The sequence below is a fragment of the Sarcophilus harrisii genome, chromosome 4 (genome assembly GCF_902635505.1).
Source record: "Sarcophilus harrisii chromosome 4, mSarHar1.11, whole genome shotgun sequence".
Lineage (NCBI taxonomy): Eukaryota > Metazoa > Chordata > Mammalia > Dasyuromorphia > Dasyuridae > Sarcophilus > Sarcophilus harrisii.
In genome coordinates this window covers 192,119,906-192,142,643 of record NC_045429.1, presented here as the reverse complement: position 1 = coordinate 192,142,643, position 22,738 = coordinate 192,119,906, and the positions used below count along the sequence as shown (strand labels likewise).

Genomic DNA, 22,738 nt, shown 5'->3' with positions numbered 1-22,738 from the left:
CATTAGGCAATAATCTTGGCTCTTCTCCTTTAGACTTCAGACTAAACTGGAAGCTGGAGCTGAGACACTTTTCTACTGCTGGGGATTGGTCCACACAGATGCTTTCATGCTTCTTGCTCAGTATATAGCCTGGGGTGTGCAACTGTTCATCACCCTGGAATGTTAATCTCTAGGCACAGATCCCATCCCAGAGCTTGGGTTTCAAACCTAAATCTCCAGGGAGGCCAGGTTGGGCAGCAGAATAAGATCAAGGCCAATTCAAAAAGGGGCACCTGCCCAGGACCGAGTGACCTGGGGGTTAGGGATCAGGGATCCAGGTCCAAGTTGTTGTAGAAAACTATGTGTGCAATGTTAGTTATCAAGAGGTCTTCGGTCTTCTCATATGGCCATTGTTTGTCAGGAGAAGGGTTGTTGGCTGCCTAATTCATTTTTGGATGGCTAAAGTGGTTAAGTTCCTGGGATTCCCATGGGCGGGCAGGACTTACTGGGTTGCTGAGGAAGGGTATAGTGCTAAGTCTCTGTGTAGTGGAAGATGCTTTGGATCTAGGTCCAGTTCCCACACAGAGAAGTAAGACATTCTGTAGTGAACCCCAGAGGCTGAGCTGGAATCCTGGGTCATGTTAGCAAGTGAGCACATAGGTTTTTAAATAAATATTTACTGTTAAGTTTATAGCTTTTCTCTAGGTAGGATAGTCACTGATTATTGAAAATAAGTGGATAATTGTTTTTGTCATATTTATTTCCAACCACTTGAGGAATACAAGAAGTTGCAATTTGGACTTTGTGATGTGCAGAAGGGAAGCGGCAGGTATGAGTCTATGGTACCTTTTGGATATTAGGGAAAGAGTTAAGTTTGGGATGCAGACAGAATTTAGCAATCTGTCACTTCTAATATTACCTGAAAGTGTTGGTCATCTTGTGGGCTCTTTGGCTAATTTTGGCAACAGGTCTCTAGTGACTATTCAAATTATTAGGATCATAGAGATGGAAGAAATCCTAAGATAATTTGATCCATTTCCCTCATCTTACAAATGAAGGAACTGATGCCTACAAATATTACATGTTTTTGCCTTAGGTTTTATAGCCAGTATAGATTGATATTTTTTTTAACCCCAATGTAATTTCTTCATGTTTCAGATTGTTTCCTGCTTTGGTCACCCCAATGAAGATGCAGCACTTTTCTCTTCAAATTCCATTGTGTGTGTATTTTTTAAACTTAAGATGGAGCCTTTATGTCAAATAAATTACATAAAACATATTTTTAAAAAATTAGAAATAGGCAGATAGTCGTACTATTAAAAAACAACAACAAATCAAAACTGCTCCATATTTATTCATGAGTAGGTATAGAAAGTTTTAAGGTAACATGTTCATTCTGCTTATAAAACAATCACACAGATTGAGAATAAATCTAACATTTTTAACTTATCTATCTTATTTTTGTTTGTAACTTCAATATATTCAATGAATATTTTCTCTAATGATCTGTTAACCTATTTTAAAGGACAAAAACTCACAAATCAAAGAAGCATGGTTGTTTTAAAATTGCATTCTAAAGCATGTTTTGACAAGTAATATTATTATATGACTATTCTTTTGTTAAGACACTAAAACAGATACTTCGGTTGATATGAAATCCTATCCTATTCCTTTCTGATAAGACAGAAATACCCAACAGGTACCATGTTTTAACACTATCATCTCGTCCAGGAAGGTAATTTGAAAAAGACAGAATGGTGAGCATGGTAGATTTGATCTATTCTTTTCCTAGATTATGGGGATTTTCCCATAGGAGGATAATCTAACAATCAAATATGCATCATTGTGTGAATAGTCAAAAAAATTATCCAGTGATTGGGTTCACATTTTTAAGAGAGAAAAAGGTCTGTAATTTATGGTCAAAGTCAATTGCTCTAAATTGAGGTTCCTTGTATTTTTTGGTCATCTTGGAACCTAAGTAAGGGATGAGTTCACATCTTTCTATAAACTGCTCCAGCTTCTTCTTATATTTTTTTCTTGAATATTCCGAACCTTTGGGATTAAATGCTGTAGGGAAGTAAACAAAAACCATAAATATCTGCTGTGAAACTGAAGATGCAAAAGAGTAAAGATACAAGAAAACTTCATGTTTGAAACAATACTGATGACCCTTTCCTCTGTCACCATTTGCATGAAATATTCAGAGTTGACTATATACATTTGTTATTTGATTTTAGAAAATCAGCAAACTAGTGATAGTGATTTTTAATTAAATATGCCTTTTAATAATAATAATAATAGTTGACATTATTTATATATAAAAATCAAATGAAATATTCATTAAAATGATCAGCACAGTGTCTGGCACATAGTAGGTGTTTTATAAATGCTTATTCCTCCCTCCACCCCAGTCATGATACTCTATTATGACTCTTCCCCAAAACAAAACAAAATAAAAATAGACAATACTTCTGGTTATGAGGAGCTGAGAGAGTTATCTGTCAACCTGATAATAATGGCAAAGAAGTTTGTTGTCTCTTTAGGGAATATATTCAAGGCATGATAAATAACCTCCAAGATATGTCAAGAAGGATTGATACTGCCAAAAAGAACCTAGAAAGCACTAAGGAACTGATGCAGTATAAATTAAAGACCATGGTGGGTGGGAGTGCATTGGAGTTAACTTCATCATTGTTGCTGATTGAAGACAAGGGAGAAAGAAGAAAAAAGCTGTCTTGGTGGGTGAATGTCTGGTTAAATAAAATGGTATTCAAAAATAGGAATCTGATCCACAGTTTAAATCATAGCAAAAGCAGTAGCTGGAAAGAAAAGAACTAAATGCCATTAAGAATATAATAATAAGAATAATATAATAATATATAAAAGAATAAGAATATTAAGAATATCTTAATGGCATTTAAGAATATATTTATTTGGTGTTTTGCAAATCAAACCAAAATTGCTTTAGATTAAAAAGGACAGGGGAAGGAAAAAACTGGCTAAGTGTATAACTTAGTAGATACACTATAGGAAGATAATTACAGTTTGGGAAGAATGATGTTGAAACTTCTAAAAAATTCCCAAAGAGCAACAGGTCGCCACTTTTTAACTTGATTTCATGATCATTTCATTCTTCAAAAGTTGGAGGAACCAACAAGGGAAAATTCTGTTTTGAACCAAGTTCTCACCAAACAGGGAGGAAGTGGTTGCTGGGATGGAAATGATACAAACCTTGAGGGGAAGTAATTCCTTCCCCTTTTAGAATTTATGATGGAAAAGGAGAAAAAACATGCAATCTAGGTTTTAGGACAGCAGACTTAAAAAGACACAGAGGAAGTAAAGGTTGAATTACTTGAACTAAAATTCTTCTAAAATTCTCTAAAAATCTACAAGAACAAGTTAAAGATGACATTTTTATCATATCTGCTGATGGCATCAAGGGAGAAGGGAAATTGAATGACTATGATAGAATGAACAAAACTTTAACTACTGTAATGCCTTCTATGATGTTCAATCTCTATAGTGCCATACCCCCTTCTTATTGTGTACATGGTTTTGCCTCTCAGAAATTTATAAGTGTAAGTGCCATTTTCTTACTCTCAGGAAGGTAAATGAATAAATATTGCTTGCTAGAGAACTATATAAATATGTACATATATCCTTTTAGATATAACTATATTGATAAATGAGATCTTTATTAGTATCTTTAGGTATTGACAGTTTATTCTCTCTCTCCTATGGAATATGATTTCTGTTCATAAGAAAAATACTAAGAAGGAAAATCTACAAGAACAACTTAAGTACAGCCACAAGCTGAACTCATGGGAAAAAATTGACACCTCTTATCAATTGGCTTGTATCTTTGATTTCTTCTTGTTGTTGCTTTTATCCCTACAACCAGCAGAACTCTGCCCCCTCTCCAATTTTAACTTTGAAAAAATTTCCTTTGAGTCTTGATGGCCCAATATCACTTTATAACATAGATAAGATTCTTCAGGTTCCCTTTGTTAGTTAACCTTGAGTAAATCAGGAAACATCCCAATTTTATATTTTTATCCTTCTGCCAGGGACTATGCTCAAACACCAGAAAACATAGAGCTAGAGATAAAAGAAAGCAATTTATTCCCTACCAATCACCATTCTGGAATCCCTGAAAAAGAGAGCTCATTTACAACCCACATCAGAAATCAAATTTTTCTTCTTTTAAAAAAAAGTGTGAAAAAAATAAAAATATAATAAAAAATTAAAAAAGTGTGAGGGGGAGTTGGGAAGCCATTTTTGAAGTAGCCATATCAGTCCAATCTAGGAAGTTATCATACTGTTGCCTCAATTTGGATGTAGATTTGGAGATTTATAATATTCTACTTTCATTGCCAGCTTGTATAAAGAATATCCTTTAATAAATCTCTTCTGTACACATGAGCCTTGTGTGTAGGTTTCCTTTCCTTCTTCCTATGTGGACACAGAGCTATCACATAATTATTTATTTGGGAGAATTTATAAATGAAGGAATTGAAATGGATGGAAGAAAATGATCAGTACTACTTATTTCTAAATTCCTTGCCCTTACCTGTTACTCCACTGCTAGAGAAAATGACTTTAATTTAATGATAGGCTCAGACTTCAAAATGTATTGACAGATTGTATAAAACACTGGTCTGAACCTACTAAGGTGATATTTAATGGGGATAAACATAATGTCTTATGCTTGATATGTTTGAGAAACTAACTTTATTAGTACAAGATGGGGGAAGCATGATTAGCCATTTATCTAAAAAGATCTGGGAATTGTAGTGGACTACAAATGTGGAAGTAGAATATTTGTTTACACATTTAATATAAAAGTTAAGGAAGAGATAAGGAAAAGGATGAGGAAATAAGCATTTCTACAGTGCCTACTATCTAACTGGTATTGGGTTAAATACTTTTTATAAGTGTTATCTCATTTGATCCTTATGAGGGAGGTCCTATTATTATCCTTCTTTTATAATTGAGGAAACTAAGGAAAACAGATTAAATTAGCTACCAGGATCATTCAGCTACTATTTGTTTTGTTTTGTTTTGTTTTTATTGCTGAAGCAATTGGGGTTAAGTGACTTGCCCAGGGTCACACAGCTAGGAAATGTTAAGTGTCTGAGGTCAGATTTGAACTCAGGTCCTCCTGACTTCAAGACTGATGCTCTATCCACTGTGTCACCTCTTTAAGGTCAAATTTGAACTCAGGTTTTCTTGCCCAGTATTGCACCTGCTGAGCTGCCTAGTTACCTCAATTAATAGCAAATCATAATTGGTGTAATGGAAAAATCCATGGACCTCCAACCAGAACATCCAGGTTCCTGTTTCAGATTTCTGCCTTACCAGTTTTATAACCCTATGACAGCTGTCTTAATAAATAGGAAGGTCAGTTATGTGGAAGAGAGAGGAGTTTTAATCTGTTTGGCTACAGAAGGACCAGCAGTAGGAACAATGAGTAAAAATGACAAAAGGACAAATTTAGGCTTGAGAAACTTCCTAAGGATCCCCAAGTGGTATGAGCTGCTGCAGGAGATAAGGAGTTCCTCTTCTTGGGGGATGTGCAACCTGAGTCAAGACTACTACTTATTGGGGATGTTATGGGGAGGGAGCAGGGGGAAATGCTTTTTCCAGGACAAGTTGGACTAGTTGCCTCTGAGGACATCTCTGAAATTTTGTTTCTGGGCATCTTATGTACCCCTCTACATACTAACATTAGATGATTTGTTTTATTTTGAAGATTCCAACACAAATACTTACCTTTTAGATGAAATGCTACGTAGAGTAAGGCAGATCTCTTTACACTTTGGAAGGGGAATTTGGGCTTTAAGCAGCCTACTTCATTCATTGCTTTAATTAGAGAAGCTGCTGCACCCTGTAGAGAGGAAGCAGAGATTGTTGAGTTTTTGAAGACAGTTTATTATTATTATTATGGTTAAAACAGGGGGGAAAAGCCTATTCTCTACTAAATCAAATAGCATTTGCAGAGTATAGGAGTCAGTATGAGCAAGAGTAATACACTATCATGATAAAGATATAAAATATATTTAATTAAGTGTTGATCTATATGGGGGGGGGGGGAAGAGCTAGCTGTAGAATAGGAAAATCTGAATTTAAGACTTTCCTCTAATATTTATTGGTGGTGTGAGCTTGGGTCACTCACTTAACTTCTGAGCATTCTTGGTAACTCTCTCATTCTGTAAATTGCAGAGAAAGTGTCTATATGACCTGCTCAGCTATTAAGTGTCAAGTGTCAAATATGAAGCTGGATTTGAACTCGGGTTCCTCCTGACTCCAAGGCTAGAGCTCTATTTACTGTGAAACCAGGTGCCCCAAGTGTTTTTATTTTTAATCTACGTTTTCATTGGTGGAGGGAGCTGCTCTTGAGGAACTTCTAACACTGAACTGATAAAAGGCAACTTTAATTTTTATTTATTTTTTAAAACTCAATTCTATTTTATTTTAAATTCTGAATTCTTTTCCTTCCATCCTCCTCCTGCTTCTTTACACACTGAGAGGGCAAGAAAAACAAAACCCATTACAAAGATGTATGGTAATGCAAAACAAATTTCCCTATTACCTATGCTTCAAAAAACAAAGAGAGAAAGAAAAAAAGAGGGAGGATGAAAGGATTCTTAGGAACTCTGGTCATTGTATCGATCAGTTACTAAGTCTTTGATTAAGATGAAAAAAAACTATAAATGACAAACACTGGAGGAAGAATAGAAACTTTAATGAATTGTTGGTGAAACTATGAACTGGTCCAATCATTCTAGAAAGCAATTTGGAATCATGCCCCAAAAGCTATTAAAATGTACATTTCCTTTAACTCAGATAAAATGCAACATAGGCCTATACCCTCAGTGAGATCAAATAAAGAGGAAAAGGACTCATATGTACAAATCTGTTTATAACAGCTCTTTTTGTGGTAGCACAGAATTGGAAACTGAGGGGATGTCCATTGATTGGGAAGTTTCTGAACAAATTATGGTATATGAATGTGATGGAATTCTAAGAAATGTATAAAGCAGATGTAGAAATAATGTGTAAGAATGATAAAGGGGATGGTTTCAGAAGAACCTGGGAATAAGTGTAAAGTGAAGTGAGCAGCCCCAGGAGAAAAATTTACATATTAACAATATTATAAAGATAAACTACTTTGAAAGATAAAGTAATTCACATCAACACAGTGATCAATCAAAATTCCAAAGAATTCATAATGAAACATGTTGTCCACATCCAGATAGAGACCTAATGGATTCAAATGCAGGTTGAAACAGTTTTTCTTCTTTCTTTCCTTTCTTTGTCCTCTCTTCCCTACTTCCCTTCTTCCTTTCTATCATCTTTCCATTCTCTTTCTCTCCCTCCCTTCCTTCCTTCCTTCCTTCCTTCCTTCCTTCCTTCCTTCCTTCCTTCCTTCCTTCCTTTCTTCCTTTCTTCCTTCCTTCCTTCTTTCCTTACTTCTTTCCTTCCTTCTTTCCTTCCTTCCTTCCTTCCTTCCTTCCTTCCTTCCTTCCTTCCTTCCTTCCTTCCTTCCTTCCTTCCTTCCTTCCTTCCCACCCTTAGATTTCTCCATCCCCTTAAACTGTCCATGATAGCAGGGGGGGGGGTAGCTTTACAAGTAAGACTTTAGTCTGGTGCATTTTCTAGATTGTTGGAGAAGGGTCAGTTGGGAGCTAGGCTGTAAAGATTATTTTTATCCCACTATCTTGACTTTACCTTCTCTGGGTATCTTCTGAATCCTACCCTTACCAAAGTCTCAGTAGTTCACCACAATTATAATATATTGATAAAATAAAGGATAAACTTCAGACTTTAATACTGAAGTATGAGTCTTTAATTTCATTTGCCATTGAATTTAATGCTTTCCAAGAATTGAGATTTCATTGACAAAATTAAAGATATTTCAGAATTAAAATTTAATTCTTCATTTATTTGTGACATGGAGGAAGTTTCTGATTCCAGTATTTCTCTGGTAATCTGCAAATATAAAATATCCAAGACCAGTTGCATAATTTCCTTCCCCTTCTCTTGTCTACATTCTTGTATTCTACATACATATGTCTGTTTATATGTCTACACACACATATAAACATGCAGATTAAAAAAAGCAAAATGCAAGGGTAAGCTCAAAGATCAAGGAACTGGAACACCTCAGACATTGTCTGGTCTATAGATTCTTGGGGTCTGTGAACATTAATATATTTAAATATTTTAACAACTATAATTGGTTTCCTTTGTAAAATTGTGTATTTTATTTAATGCATTTAATATTGCACTGAGAAAAGATATTGAGGTTTCACTAAATAGTCAAAATGATGCATAATGCAAATGAAAAGATAAACTGCTAATACATTCCAACTCCTCATTTTATATAGAGGAGTAAAATGAGGACCAAAAAAGGTGAAGAGACATTTAAAGTTACACAAGGAGTTAAAGACCTGGAACTCAAACCTAAGCCATCTAATTCAAATCCAGTGTTTTTTCTAAACTAACTTCAATTCAACTCTTTCTACTCTAATATCACCAAAAATAGTGGGAGGAGAACTCAAACTCATGAGTTCACTGGTCCATCAAATAATCCACTGAAATAAAAATTATTTTTAAAGAAAAGTAAATGGAAACTTGCATGTTTCTATTGCTCTAATTTGTATCTATTTACATAGAACAAAGCAAGAAACTACAAGATACCTGTTCCAAGTATCCAGGCAAAGGAAGGCTGGTGAGTGATATTGGATGCTTAATTGGAGGGAGTTTGTTTGGAAGTTTCTGATTCCAGTATTTCTCTGGTAATCTGCAAATATAAAATATCCAAGGCCAGTTGCATAATTTCCTTCCCCTTCTCTTGTCCACATTCTCATATTGTACATACATATATCTGTTTATATGTCTACACACACATATAAACATGCAGATTAAAAAAAGCAAAATGCAAGGGTAAAAAATTCACCAATTTACCTCAAAAATTTCTGCAGTTTGTCTTCATTCTCACAAAAGTATATACAATCACGATATTCCACAGCATATTCAATCTTTCCAGGAATTAGGGCTTCATATCTGAGAGGCAGAAAAAGAATGATCCTGAGTATAACATTGAGTCATTTTGCTTGTGTCTGACTCTATATGACTCCATTTGGGGTTTTCTTGGCAAGGAGGCTGGAGTGGTCCTTCTCTGGCATATTACAGTTAAATGGAATTAAGTGCCTTGACCAGGATTATACAGCTAGTAATATTTGAGGCCAGATTTGAAATCAGGTTTTCTTAACTTCAGTGCCATTGTGTCACCTTATTGACTAATTTATTGACTATAGTGGTATGTAATTAAATATTTAAATGGGTATTTTATTTTAAAATTTTAATTAGAAAAAAATTTTTAAAGAGTAGATCTCCCTGTTTCTCCTAGAATGGAACTACAGTGGCTACTCATAGGTCCAATCTCCTTAAGGTTGGGTATGGGAACTTTGACCTGGACTTATTTTACTATAAATATATTTATGACATACACATGTATTTACAGGTGTTCAATGATCCATCAAATAATCTGAATGAATATTGTATAATAGACATAATGTATGTTTATTCATCTGAATAAACATACATATATGTAATTATTTTTTCTATGAATAAACATTTATTTTCTTTCCACATCTTACTCCTCCCCTCAATGAAAAGAAAAAACCAAAATCCTCATAAGAATTATACTTAGTCAAGCAAAACAAATTCCTACATTGGTCATATAAAACATAATGTCTCATTCTGCATTTTGAATTCATTACCTCTTTGTCAACTGGAGGGGATTATTCTTTATTATTAGTCCTTTGGATTCATGATTGGTCATTGAATTAATCAGGGTTTATCAATTTATTCATTATGTAGTCTTTCAAACTTGTTTTTCTTTATAATGTTTTTATTTTACAAATTGTTTTTTTCTGCTTCCTTCACTTTCCATCAGTTCATATAAATCTTTCCAGGTTATTCTGAAAATATCTTTTTTTATAAATTTTTATGAAACCGTGATGTATAATTACTTTTATTTACATAATTGTTTGGTTCTTTCCCAATTGATGCCAATACATTTAATTTCCAGTACTTTTCAATGACAAAAAAAAAAACACTGCTCTAAGTATTTTTATCTATATAGGGCTTATTCCTTTCTTCGATTTCTTTAGGATAGAGTCAGTCTTATTTTGTTACCCATAAAACTTTATAGATTGGAAACAAAACATTTCCCTCCCAAATAATGAATTAGAAAATTTTTGTTAGGGGACAGATGAAAAAGTCATGGTTATGATGGAATAATATTGTGCTATAAGATATGATGAAAGGGATGGTTTCAGAGAAACCCGAGGAGATGAATATGAACTGATGCAGAATAAAGTAAAAAGAACCAAGAGAACAATTTATGCAATAACAATGTCACTGAAAAAGACAAACAACTTTGAAATACTATATATCTCTGACTAATGCCACAATTTCAGAGGACTCATGATGAAAAATGCTTCTTACCTCCTGACAGAAACATGAGAGACTCAAAGAAGATTGATATATAGATATATATTACTGACATATAGTTATGTATAATTGACATAATTCACACACATACACACATGTACTTTGTGGACATGACTATACATGTTTGTAATGGATTTGTTTTATTTTTTTTTCTTAATAGGCAAAAAGGAAGAAGATGATAAGAAAAGCCTGACTTTTGATGATAAAAAATAAAAATTTAATTAAAAAATGAAATAAATTTTATTAATAGTTTAAGATTGTTTAGAACACATAATTTACTAGCCAGGAAAATTCATAGTTTTACCTTTGTTTCCCATCCAAGTAAGTGATTGGACAATATCCCTGAAGTTCTGCACTTTTAGGGAATCTGTTTTTTACTTCTGGCACTGTTAGCTTTTTGGGTAATAAATCTGGAGGTGGGAGAGGATTCGGTGCTAATGGAGGCACATATAATTCTGGGTTTTCCAGGAATTTCTGTAAAAAAAGAATTAAGTGATGTGAAAATATTTATAACAAATACAAAAATAAACATTTTTAAGGTTCTTTTGTTACTGATTTTAGTTTCCAATAGGAATTAATTTTCTCAAAGTTACAAGTAATTAATTATAACTCCACTTGTTTTCCTTTGAGAAATATTTACTTTAATCCCAGCTTAAAGCTTTTTTTCTTGTCCATTTTCCTTATTAAATGGGATGGCAACATGAAATAGCAGGAATTGGAAATTTATTGGATTTCTAGAACCTGGAACCTGGTTTTGGATTCTGGCTCTGCTATGATTAACTAATTTTTCCAGTAATTTAATTTCTCTGGGCTATTAATTACTTATCTTTAAAACAAGTTTTCTTACTCTGTGATTGCCATTTAAATAGGCAAGATCCAGCACTTAACCACAGTGCCTGGCACATAGTAGGTACTTAATTTTATTGGCTGTAGTAAGCACTAAATGCTTTCTGACTAATGACTAATAAACAAGATAAAGATAAATTCTACTTACAGAGAATACCGGTATATATATATATATATATATATATATATATATATATATATATATATATACATATATAAATAAATTCACTTTATATGTTAAAAAATGAGTTCAGACACATTGAATTACCTTTCAGATTACCAATCTATGTAGATTTTGGTCTGCATCTTAAACAGAATACAGATAAATAATATTTCATGTTTATTCAGTGCTTTTTTTGCAAAATATTTTGTTTAAAATAGTCCTTTAAAGTAAGTAATGCAAGTATTATTATTCTCATTTAACAAATGAGGAAACTAATAATCAGGGAAGTTAAATTACTTGTCCAAGGTGACTGAGGGGCAGAACCAGGGCTTGAGTCTAGTTCGTCATCTGCTATGCTATTTGGTATCAGATGGTGGTCTAAGTATGATGAACTTAGCCTCAGCAGGGAACAAATTATCACCCTGAGTTCTCTTTAACCAGAAATGTTAAAAAATTCAAATTATCCTAAGACCAAAAACAAAAAACAAAAAAAGAGAAAAACTAGACATGTATATATCAGGAAAACATAAATCAATTCTTGAGTTTGGAATATACTTACATCCAGATCTACTTTAGAAGCCATTTTATAATAGTGTCCTCTGAATTCAGCCGAAAATTCTAGGGAGTTGGTTATAGAGCAGTCAATCAATTCACCCCTTTCTGCCAAACTGACGGGACAATATTCTGCAAATTCTCCCAGTCGAGAATTCAGCTCTTGAGGAGTGATGCATAGCTGGTTAATGCCTGCGGCTTTCCCTGTTGTTCATGAATTAAAAAATGTAGAAAAACACATTGTATAATTTTTTTCACATGTAATTTAGAATTAGAGCAGAAGCACTTTATAATATTTGTTTTGGGGGATAGAGCTAACACCTACGCAATAGGTTTTGTTATGTTTGTTGTTGGAGGGAGTCATGTTGAAATAGTTATATTTAAATACATGTCTATTTCTTTGTGTTGATGATACTGATAATGATGAAAATAAGCAGAAGCACTCCTAAATTAACTGTTACTCTATTGCATAATTATTTATTGTGGAAAACTATAACATAGCAAACATTTATCAAAACCCTATCCCTAAACTATCTTATTAATTTTTGACACTGCCATTTCATGGAATGCTTAGGTTTTTCTTATTAGTAATTCTTCTAGATTTCACTTGGAGAATTTTTGGTTATCTGTAAGTTTCTGTACAAACTTTTGATTTTGATATTTTTTGTGAAATACTTTGGAGGAAGAATATAACTTTTTGTGCATTTGACATATGGGAGGGCAACTCTGAAATGCCCATTTGCTTTGAAAAAGTTCAGGACTGTTTTCACAACTCAATACAATAATAATAATTTCTGACAAATATGCAACAATGAATAGTTTACACTGCTTGAGCAAGGATCATCAAAGCAATAGGTTTTATGTTGTGATTTAGGAAGTTAAAATTAGACTTGGAACAATAATTTAGTGTTAAATGCACAAAATCTACATTCAATCTCTTAGTTACTACATCACACCTAATGAGGGAACTTGTGAGCTTGGATTTTACTTGAAGTACAGTTGTATTTCTTTCTTAAGTTAAATAAGGCTTTTCCTGTTCCCAAATGGGTGTGTATGTCGGTGTGGGTGTGCATGGTAGGTTTACTATGTTCATACTTTCAATATGTATAAGGTGACTTATATCATAATCAGACCTTTGTATGGATTGCAAATTGTTTACCAACTCTTCCAAGTTTTCCTTCCCTGTAATCTAGACACATAAAACACAAATTCCTCTTACCTAAGATTCTGACTTTTGGCCTAGACTAAGCCTGGGGCTTCAGTCCTTGCTTTAGCCCTCCTAAAGTTCCATTTCCAGAGAAACTTGAGTTGGTTCCAGAGTATCAGTATTCATTCAAGACCACAGATCTAGACCTAGGAAGTCAGAGGTCATCTAGTCTAATTCCTTCACTTTAAAGGTCTAGAAAGGATGGCTCAAGGATGGAAAGTGCAATTGTCCAAGATCAGGTAGTAAGCATCAGAGGCAGGATTTTAAGCCAGATCATCTGACTGAAGAGTTAATTTCCCCCCCTATATCCTCCCTCCTTAACCTCTCCCCAAATCCTTGTTCCTTTCCTAATGCCTAAACCTACCCAGTCCTTTCCAGCTCTTAAGAAGATCTAGTTAGATCCCAGCCAAAGCTTCAAAATATCTTCCAATACCTCTCCTGAATTTTTAGTCAAAGTCCTAGAAAAAGCTATTTACATTTAATACTACTAATCTTCTCCCTCTCTCTTCTCAACCCTTTGAGATCTGGCTTCTGACTTCATCACTCCACTCAGACTACTCTTTCCACAGTTATCAATGATCTGTCAGTTATAAGCCCTTTTTCAGTCCTCATCCTTGCTGACCTCTCTTCAGCCTTTCACACTATTGATCACTCTCCTCCCTAGTTTTGTGTGACATTATTTTATCTTGGTTTTTCTCTTACCTGTCTGATGCTACTGAGTCACCTTTGTTGTTCATCAACTAGTCCATTCCCACTAACCACAGATATTCCCCAATGGTCTGTCCCAAAACCTTTTTTTCTCCCTCTGTATTATTTTAATTGATGATCTTATCAGTTTTCATGAGTTCAGTTACCATCTCTCTGAAGAGGATTCCCAGAGTTGTATATATCCAGCCCTAGTCTTTCCTGCATCACCAACTACCTGTCCATGCATGTAGAAATAGATATCTCATACTCAACCTGCTGAACTTTCCTATTTATCAGCATACCATCATCCTTCTAGTCATCAAGGTTCACAATCTTAGTATCCTTTTTTTGATTCTTCACTTTCCCTTATCTCACATATCTGCTCAGTTTCTAAATTTTGTTGTTTCTTTCTCCATAATATCTCTTGCATCTGTCCCATTCCTGTCACCATTCACACAGTCATACTAATTCAGGTCTCCATCATTTCTCTTTACCTTGACTATTGCAAATGACTTCCTATTTGGTTTCCCTGTTTTGAATTTTGCCTTATTCAAAACTACCTTCTTTTAAAGCTAAACAAAGAAGTTTCTATTTAATTATAAAAGTTGAAGAAAGAGTTGGAAATTTATTTAGTGAGGGAAAGACTTAGACAATAAGAAAAATTTCTTTGGAAAATAGATTGAAGAAGGGAAGGATAAAAGGGAGGGAGACCAATGAAAAGACCAGCAAGATATGATGAGAGCCTGAACTGGGCTGGTGACTTAACATGAGGGGAGAGAAGTGAATGGATACAGAATATCATGAAGGTTTGACAGATAATATGGCTATATGGAGTGAAGCAGACTAAGGAATCAATAAAAACACTAAACAAGTTAACTGGGAAATTAGAAGGATGGTGATATCTTGACAGAAATGATGAAATTCAGAAGAGATGAGGATTTTGGAACAAATATAGTGAATTCTGTTTTGGACATGTTGAATTTCAGATAGGTGGAAATGCCCAACTGACAGTTGATGATGTAGGATGGGAACTCAGTGAATAGGGCTGAATGTATAGGTCTATGAATAATCAGGCTAACTATTATAATTAAACCTAGGGTAGCTGGTGAGATAAAGCAAGTCAGAGAGTGTAGAGAGAGAAAAATACCTTCAAAGGATAGAACCTTGGGGAATGACCAAGTTGGGGGATGAGATACAGATAATGATCCAGCAAGGAAGACTGAAAAAAATTGATCAGATTGGTAGAAGACTCAGAAGAGAGAAGTGCCGATCAGATTAAAAAGAACATCCTGGAAGAGAAAGTGCTCAAAAGTCAAAAGCTACAGCAATATCCAGACTGCAGAGAGTTGAGAAATGAGTGGGGGGAGAGGAAATGAAGATAATGAATGTAGAATGTAGAAGCTTTTTCTGAGCAATTTGGCTGAAAAAATGAAGGAGGAACATAAGGTGATAAGAAATGACACTTGGGATCTGATAGAGTCTAGGGAAATTTTTTAAAAATTGGGAAAATGGGCACATCTACAGGCAGCAGAGGAGCTGCTAGGGAAAATTTAAAGGGGGGGGTGTATGTGTGTATTTGTCTGTCTCTTTGCCACTGCTTGTGACAGACAGAGCTGAGCTGGAAGAGAGATGAAAGAGAGGAAAATGATGAGTAAAATCTAAACAAAAAAACACAGAAAGGGAAAAGATGAAGAGCACAAGATGAGGAGTTGGATTTGGGGAACAGAAAGATCATTTTTCCATCAAAAGACTAGAATAATGGAAAAGATGGGCAGGTAATTGCTCAGTGGATAGAGCATTAGACTTGAATCAGGAAGACTCATCTTCATGAGTTTAAACCTCACCTCGGACACTAACTAGGTGGATGACTCTGGGAAAGTCACTTAACCCTGTTTGCCTTAGTTCCTCATCTGTAAAATGAGCTGGAAAAGGAAATGGCTGACCACTCCAGTATCTTTGCCAAGAAAACCCCAAAATGAGGTCACAATAAATTGGATATGACTGAAATGACCGAACAACAAAATGGAAAAGAGAATAGAAAATGTCAAGGGGTTCTGAAATGAAAAAAAGAGTTCCATCTTTATGACAAATGGCCTCTATTTTCTCTGTATAGTATGATACAAGGACCTCAGCTGAAAAGCTTTGGGGAAGAAGTGGTGTGGGAGGTTTGGGGAGAGAAGAGAAGTCTTAAAACAGCCTCTGTGTGGGTAATGAGGTGGACAACCAATTAGAGAGGAATAAAATCATTCCTTTGCTGCAGTGACAGCCCAGGAAAACTTAAGTTCTTGATTTTCAATAAAGCTAATAATCCTGTCACTATATGACATTGTACTTTAAATTTTATAAAATGTCAAGCACAAGATCAATTGATTATAGATATATCTGATGAATACAATCTATTCAAAATTACTTAAATATGCTCTGTATTTAAAACATTAACAGTCTTGAAATAAATATACAAAATATATATTTGAGAGGCAGAAATTTGTTGTAATAGCAACATTGTTTTCTTACCAGCTCTTATCCTTTCCAAATATAATTGGATCCGTTTATTCATCGACTGAACATTCTTAAGCACTTCATTCCATATCCACCATTTGCTGTGAAATCCATCAATTATAAACCAGTTCTGATGTTCTTCCTCATAGAATTCCTTAATAATAATTCTGTGTTTGTTTAGACATGAGATCCTGACAGACAAAATCTGTGAGCTGTCATGTAGTGGATAAGGAAGACTAAAAAAAGATAAGAAACAAAAATGTTGTTGCATATATTTTCCTGAAAACAAGTTTAAGGTTGGCAATTAAAGTTAACTGAATTTGATTTCAATGTAAATATACTATTTTATACTTTAAATTCCTTATTCTGCAGCATGTTCTCAATAATTTAGAAATATTTCTGTTAATAGGAATATTTGTCACTTATTAGATTTGTTTCTATTTTTGTGATGAAAATAAATTCCAAAAAGCATCTTTTAACAGTAATGATCAAATAAAAGCAACCTATTCTTTAGATTTAGCAATTATATTTCATCTTTCATTTCATTTCATAGACCAATGTTTTGAAGATTAGAAAGCATAATCTAGGCTTATTTTCTATTTCAGATTTTTGAAAATCAGCCAAGTATATTTAATACTTGGTCAACCTAGTAGTTGCTATAGTTGGACTACTATAACTTGATTCTAATATAGTAATGCCATTTTGTTCCTCTTTGAAAATAAAGGACAACAACCAATCAACCAACCAAGGACACTGCCATCTACCATAAAAAAATTCCTTCTTCTTGTTGTTATTCAGTCATTTCAATCCTATCTGACTCTACATGATCCCATTTGAGGTTTTCTTGGCAAAGACACTAGAGTGGTTTGCCATTTCTTTCTCCAGATCATTTTACTGATGGGGAAACTGAGGCAAACAGGAGTAAGTAACTTTGCACGGTCACCTAGCTTGTAAGTATCTGATGTCAACATTTGAACTTAAGACTCAAGTGTTGTAAAGAATGTGTCTCCAATAAACAACCACAACAAAATTATGTGATGATCAATTCTGATGGATGAGGTGATTCAAGGATATTCCAACAGGCTTGTGATAGAGAGAGCCATCTGCAAACCAGAGAAAAAACTATGGAGACTGAATCTGGATCACAACATGGTTTTTTCACCTTTTTTGTTGTTTGCTTACTTTTTGTTTTCTTTTTCATTTTTTTATTTGATTTTTCTTGTGTAGCATGATAAATGTGGAAATATGTATAGAAGAATTGCACATGTTTAACATATAGTGAATTACTTGCTGTCTAAAGGAGGGGGGTGTAGGGAAGGAAGGGAGAAAAATTTGTAATGCAAGGTAAATGCTGAAAACTATCTTGGCATGTATTTTGAAAATAAAAAGCTATTATTTTTTAAAAAAGGAAGAATGTGTCTCCAGGTATTGGAGGACTAGGGAATGCTTTGGCAAAGGACATAAACATCCCTCATAATAGTTAATTAGGTTGATTAAGTGAGGCTGGAGTACTACACACTCAAGGATATTGATGATTTAAGGGTGGTACTGACTATAACTGGTGATTGATTGACATTGAGAACACCCTAGAACAAGAACTTGGGCAGACTTTAGAGAAAGACTTCCCCAGCCCTCAGGGGTACTCTTAGAACCTAGAGAAGATGTAATATATAACTCAGGCATTGCTATATTTTATTTGCTCTAAGGGATCTGATTCATCAGTTATGAATGTGAATTGTAAAGGGAATTTTGGACAAACTAATACCAAGTAAATGAATAAAACTCAGGAGATCTTTATCTCCAGATATGGGAAGCCAACCAGAACCAGATACCTATACATATTCAAATTCTTGTTAAAACTGGGTTAGCCAAAGTACACTATGAATGCTCATAAAGACCAGGAGCTCACTGATCAATTCTAATCATCCCTAGTATAGAGTATATTCTGACATTTCTGTCATCATCCAAAACACATACTTGTTTAATTTTATTTGATACATGCGGAAGAATATTTTTAAAAAATTAAAACTTGTATTATGTTTTATGTAGAAGTAGAAGGGAATGCTTTGGGAGGCAGTTTTGGATGAAATATTTGCATGGGATTATTTAATAAATAAGGTAGGTTAGGCATAAATAATATGTTTTTATCCCCCAATTCAAGTCTTAGAGGCAACCATTTTCCTTCTACATTAAATATTTAATTGTGTTTCATTTTAAATTGGATGACTATAGGTGGTTGGGATTATGCCATTACTTCCCAATTAAAAGTCCTTTCTCAGCTTCAGTTTCCTTTGTCTTTAAAGACAAAGTTTTAAAGCTTTAAAGACAAATAGCTCCAACCTTCTAGAGCTCTGATAAGGATTAAATAAGGTATGTAATTTTTTTCCCATACCTTAAAATGCTATATAAATTCTAATTAGAAGTGTGTATTTATATCATTCTGTGAGCATACTCAAAGCTATACCATCATTGACTTCATGGGAAGAGGAGACAAATTTCTTATTTATTACAACTGTATTTGCTAGGAGGCAGTTGACATAGAGAATAGTGCTGGACTTGGAGTAAGGAAAACCTGAATTCAAATACAGTCTCAGATATTTACTAGTTGTGTAATTCTAGGCATGTTACTTAACCCCTATTTGCCTCAGTTTTTTCATCTATAAAATGTGGATAATAATAACACTTCTTAGAGTTGTTGAAAAGATCAAATGAAATAATATTTATAAATATTAGCAAATTTTAAAGCACCATATAAATGCTATTATCACATGAATTTGCACAAAATTAATGATTGATATATTTGCACAGCTAAAATCAGAACTTTATGAGTACATTTTTTAGTTCTTTATTAAATTTCATTGATAGCCACACAGTTTAAAAGTAAATTAGTGACCACCTTACCTTTCAGTGTTCTGACTGTCTAGTAGTGATCGTTTAAATATCTCTTTTGAAGGGACGTCTAACTCAAAAATTATCACAGGAATGATACTTCTGGATTCTAAGAGGTTCACTTGTTGCTTTGTGACAGGATATCCATCAATTACAACCCTATTAAAGAAGAACTTTGCTAGATAAATCTCCTAATTTATTCTTATATATCATTAACATATTTTCTTTCACATGAAGAAAAGAGTTGCTAGGTCCTAATATAAATTCATTTAGTCAAGTAAAATAAGCAGCTTAATTGTAGACATGTTCCAAAATACATAAAATATAAGCAGTATATTCTCTCTCACAATTATGTAGTTTCCCCCTTTTCATTAGACTGTATTGCTTCACTTAAGGTACACTGTTGAGGTACTGCTGTTTGTATATTTCCCTTACATCCCTCATTAAGCCATAGATACCTATGAACAGGAATATGTCTTAGAGTAAATAGTAAACTTTACTGTATATAGATTCAATCCAGGGCTTCTTAATCTCTTATTTTTTTCTTAAATGTGTTATGAACCCCTTTGGCAATGTGGTGAAGCCTAAGGACCATCATAATAAAATAAATATATAGGATTGCAAAGGAAACCAATTTTAATGGAATAGTTATTAAAATATTTTAAAACATTAGTTCATAGATGGGCCCCTGACTTAGCCAATTCAAGTATGAATCCAAGTTCTACAATCTAAATATTGACCTATTTTGAGACTTTCTTCACATTTTTTCTTGCTTAATGGCAAAATTTCCCTTAATTCAAATTCTTCTCTGAAAAACGAGAAACTTTAAAGAGAAAACAAGAATATTTTACCTTAAGAATCCACAGGACCTATAAATTCCACAAAACTCATTATATGGAATTGTATATTTATATTACATACTGTATATTTAATTTGTGGAGGATGTCAAAAGATGAGAGTTTAGGTACATAAAAGGATTTAGTCTATATTTGGATAGTTAAGCATTTATAGGACTTAGTGAGATAATATAACATGCAAGAAATACTGAATTTCAGCTATGTTTACCTTTTTAAACTATGTTATTCTATGAATAGGGCTGAAAAATTTGGTCCTGAGGCTGCTAGTGGCATCTGGACATTTCAGTCTGGCTGAGATGAATGAACTGGACTCCAGAATGGCCTCAGCTTCCCCTCCTTCCCTTTCTCCTTCCCTCCATCCCTCTGTCCTACCCTCTGTCCTTCCCTCTGTCTTTCTCTCCTTCCTTCTGTATTTTAAAATAGGATTTCAAACAACATTTTTCCATGAAAATACAAACTCTGTCACAATTGTTGCAAGAATTCAGACTCAGGTCTTCTTGTACTAATGTATATTCTTGGTTTTCATAGCCTTTCAGAATAATTGATGTTTAAAAACGTTTGAAAAACTGTCTTTCAATAGAGATTCATCAAAATATAACAATCCATTTTGTACAAATTGTTATGATATGTTATTAACATCTTAAATATTATATATATATTAACATCAGGAAGCTTACCCTGCAGTATTGCATACAGTATCCATCAAAGCAATTTCTAAAGCTTGGATAGCTAGCTCATCAGGTGCTGTCAGTCCTTTATAAAGATGCCAGTTTAACATAAGCGCCAATTCTGTTTCTGGATAGGAGTTCAGAACCAAACGCATGGCATCTCCTATTGACAAACGCAGTAAGCCATATTCCTTTGCAAATTTTTTGGCAACTGCAAAGCATAAATAGTATTACATATTTTATTTTTTCTTATTATTTTTAAACTAATATTTTCTTTTTCCCAATTGCATACAAAACCAAATTTTAACATTCACTTAAAAGAATGAGTTCCAAATTCTTTCCTTTTCTCCCTCCTCTACTCTCTCTCTTATAAATTTTGATATAAATTATGCAGGGGTAATCATGCAAAACATTTTTGATTATTCTTCATGTTATGGAAAAAACACAGACCAAAAATATCTAGAAAAAAAACCAAAGCGAAAAATAATATGCTTTAATCTGCATTTAGACTCATCAGTTCTTTCTTTGGAGATGGATAGAATCTTTCATCATAAGTCCTTTGGAATTGTCTTGGAACGCTATTTTACTGAGAATAACTAAATCATTCATAATTAATCATCAATTATTGCTATTAATGGATATAATGTTCTCTTGGTTCTACTCATTTCACTTTTCAAAATAAATTTGTTTATTTAAAAAAAAGTATAATAGAAAAAAGAAAGACAGAAAAGGAAAACAAAACAAAACAAAACAGAACATTGTCATGTGCCCCCACAGAACATCAGGGAGGATTCAAAATATATATGAATAAATTATCAGTTCAAGAAAGGATACGTAATAATAGAAGAAATTATATTTATCAAATGTAAAAAATTGTTTTCAATATAACTAGGGAAATATTAAATAAACAAAAGAAATTATATTCATGAATATCCTTTTTTTCTTTGCTCTCTTATAGATTCTTCTTTTTGTTCTCTGTTGTGCATTTTTTACTTTATTCTTTTTTTACACTTTCATCTTCCCCACTTCCCCCAAACAGGATATAAATATATTTATATATACATAAAACACATATATTCTCATACCCCCATGCACATACATGTATACACACAAATATGTGTGTATATATACATATACATTCACATTTACCCAGAGACCCACACATATATTCATATATTTATATTCATACAGAGCCAAATGCATGCATATCTACCTATATTCAGATATACATACACACATATATATTTACTCATATCTATCTATATTCATATATATATATATATAAAATATATACACATATATATTTATGCATACATATAAAAATGCATCTAAAACTACATTAGTATGACTGAAATATAATGTAGATTTCTCTCTTGATTGAATCTTTAAGTTTAACTGTATATGTATGTGTGTGTGTATGTAGTATTGCCTATTTAATCCATTCCTGAAATGAGTTGGTTTTCAAAACTACTACCTCTCCTTCCCCCTCTAATGCCTCTCTGTCTATATTTTGCTTTTTAGAATCAGATCATACAAAGCTCTGCCCCAATCTTTCTTTTGAGATACCCAATTGCTGATGTCAATCTTAAACGTGTAAAAAAAACCACAATTTTTCCATGTTAAATTCCTGGAAATTAATCTTTGATATTGTTAAATTTTCTGTTGAGTTCAGGTTTGGTTGAAAGAAAGTCCAGAAAATCTGCAAGTTCATTGAATGTCCATTTTTTCATCCAATATTAAGGATAATTTTGCTGAACATGATATTTTAGGCCTAGTTCTTTTGATTGCCTGTATATATGATTCCAGGACCTATGGTCTTCTAGTGTGGCTGCTCATAAGTCCTTAACAATTCTAATTATAGTTCCAA

The 22,738-nt window shown here is 33.5% G+C and overlaps 1 protein-coding gene across 1 annotated transcript in view; it reads right to left on the bottom strand.

The window, feature by feature from the left end:
- Positions 1-1,067: 1,067 nt before the first annotated feature.
- AK9 (adenylate kinase 9) overlaps positions 1,068-22,738 on the bottom strand; it is a 116,829-nt gene continuing 95,158 nt past the window's right edge. The window contains exons 33-41 of the mRNA XM_031964424.1: positions 20,881-21,082; positions 19,359-19,505; positions 16,473-16,693; positions 12,072-12,268; positions 10,808-10,977; positions 8,950-9,048; positions 8,683-8,785; positions 5,752-5,866; positions 1,068-2,046 (exon numbers count right to left, since the gene is read on the bottom strand). Of these exons, the coding sequence (XP_031820284.1) occupies positions 1,844-2,046; positions 5,752-5,866; positions 8,683-8,785; positions 8,950-9,048; positions 10,808-10,977; positions 12,072-12,268; positions 16,473-16,693; positions 19,359-19,505; positions 20,881-21,082 (1,457 nt within the window). The 3' untranslated portion in view covers positions 1,068-1,843. The remainder of the gene's footprint in view (positions 2,047-5,751; positions 5,867-8,682; positions 8,786-8,949; positions 9,049-10,807; positions 10,978-12,071; positions 12,269-16,472; positions 16,694-19,358; positions 19,506-20,880; positions 21,083-22,738) is intronic.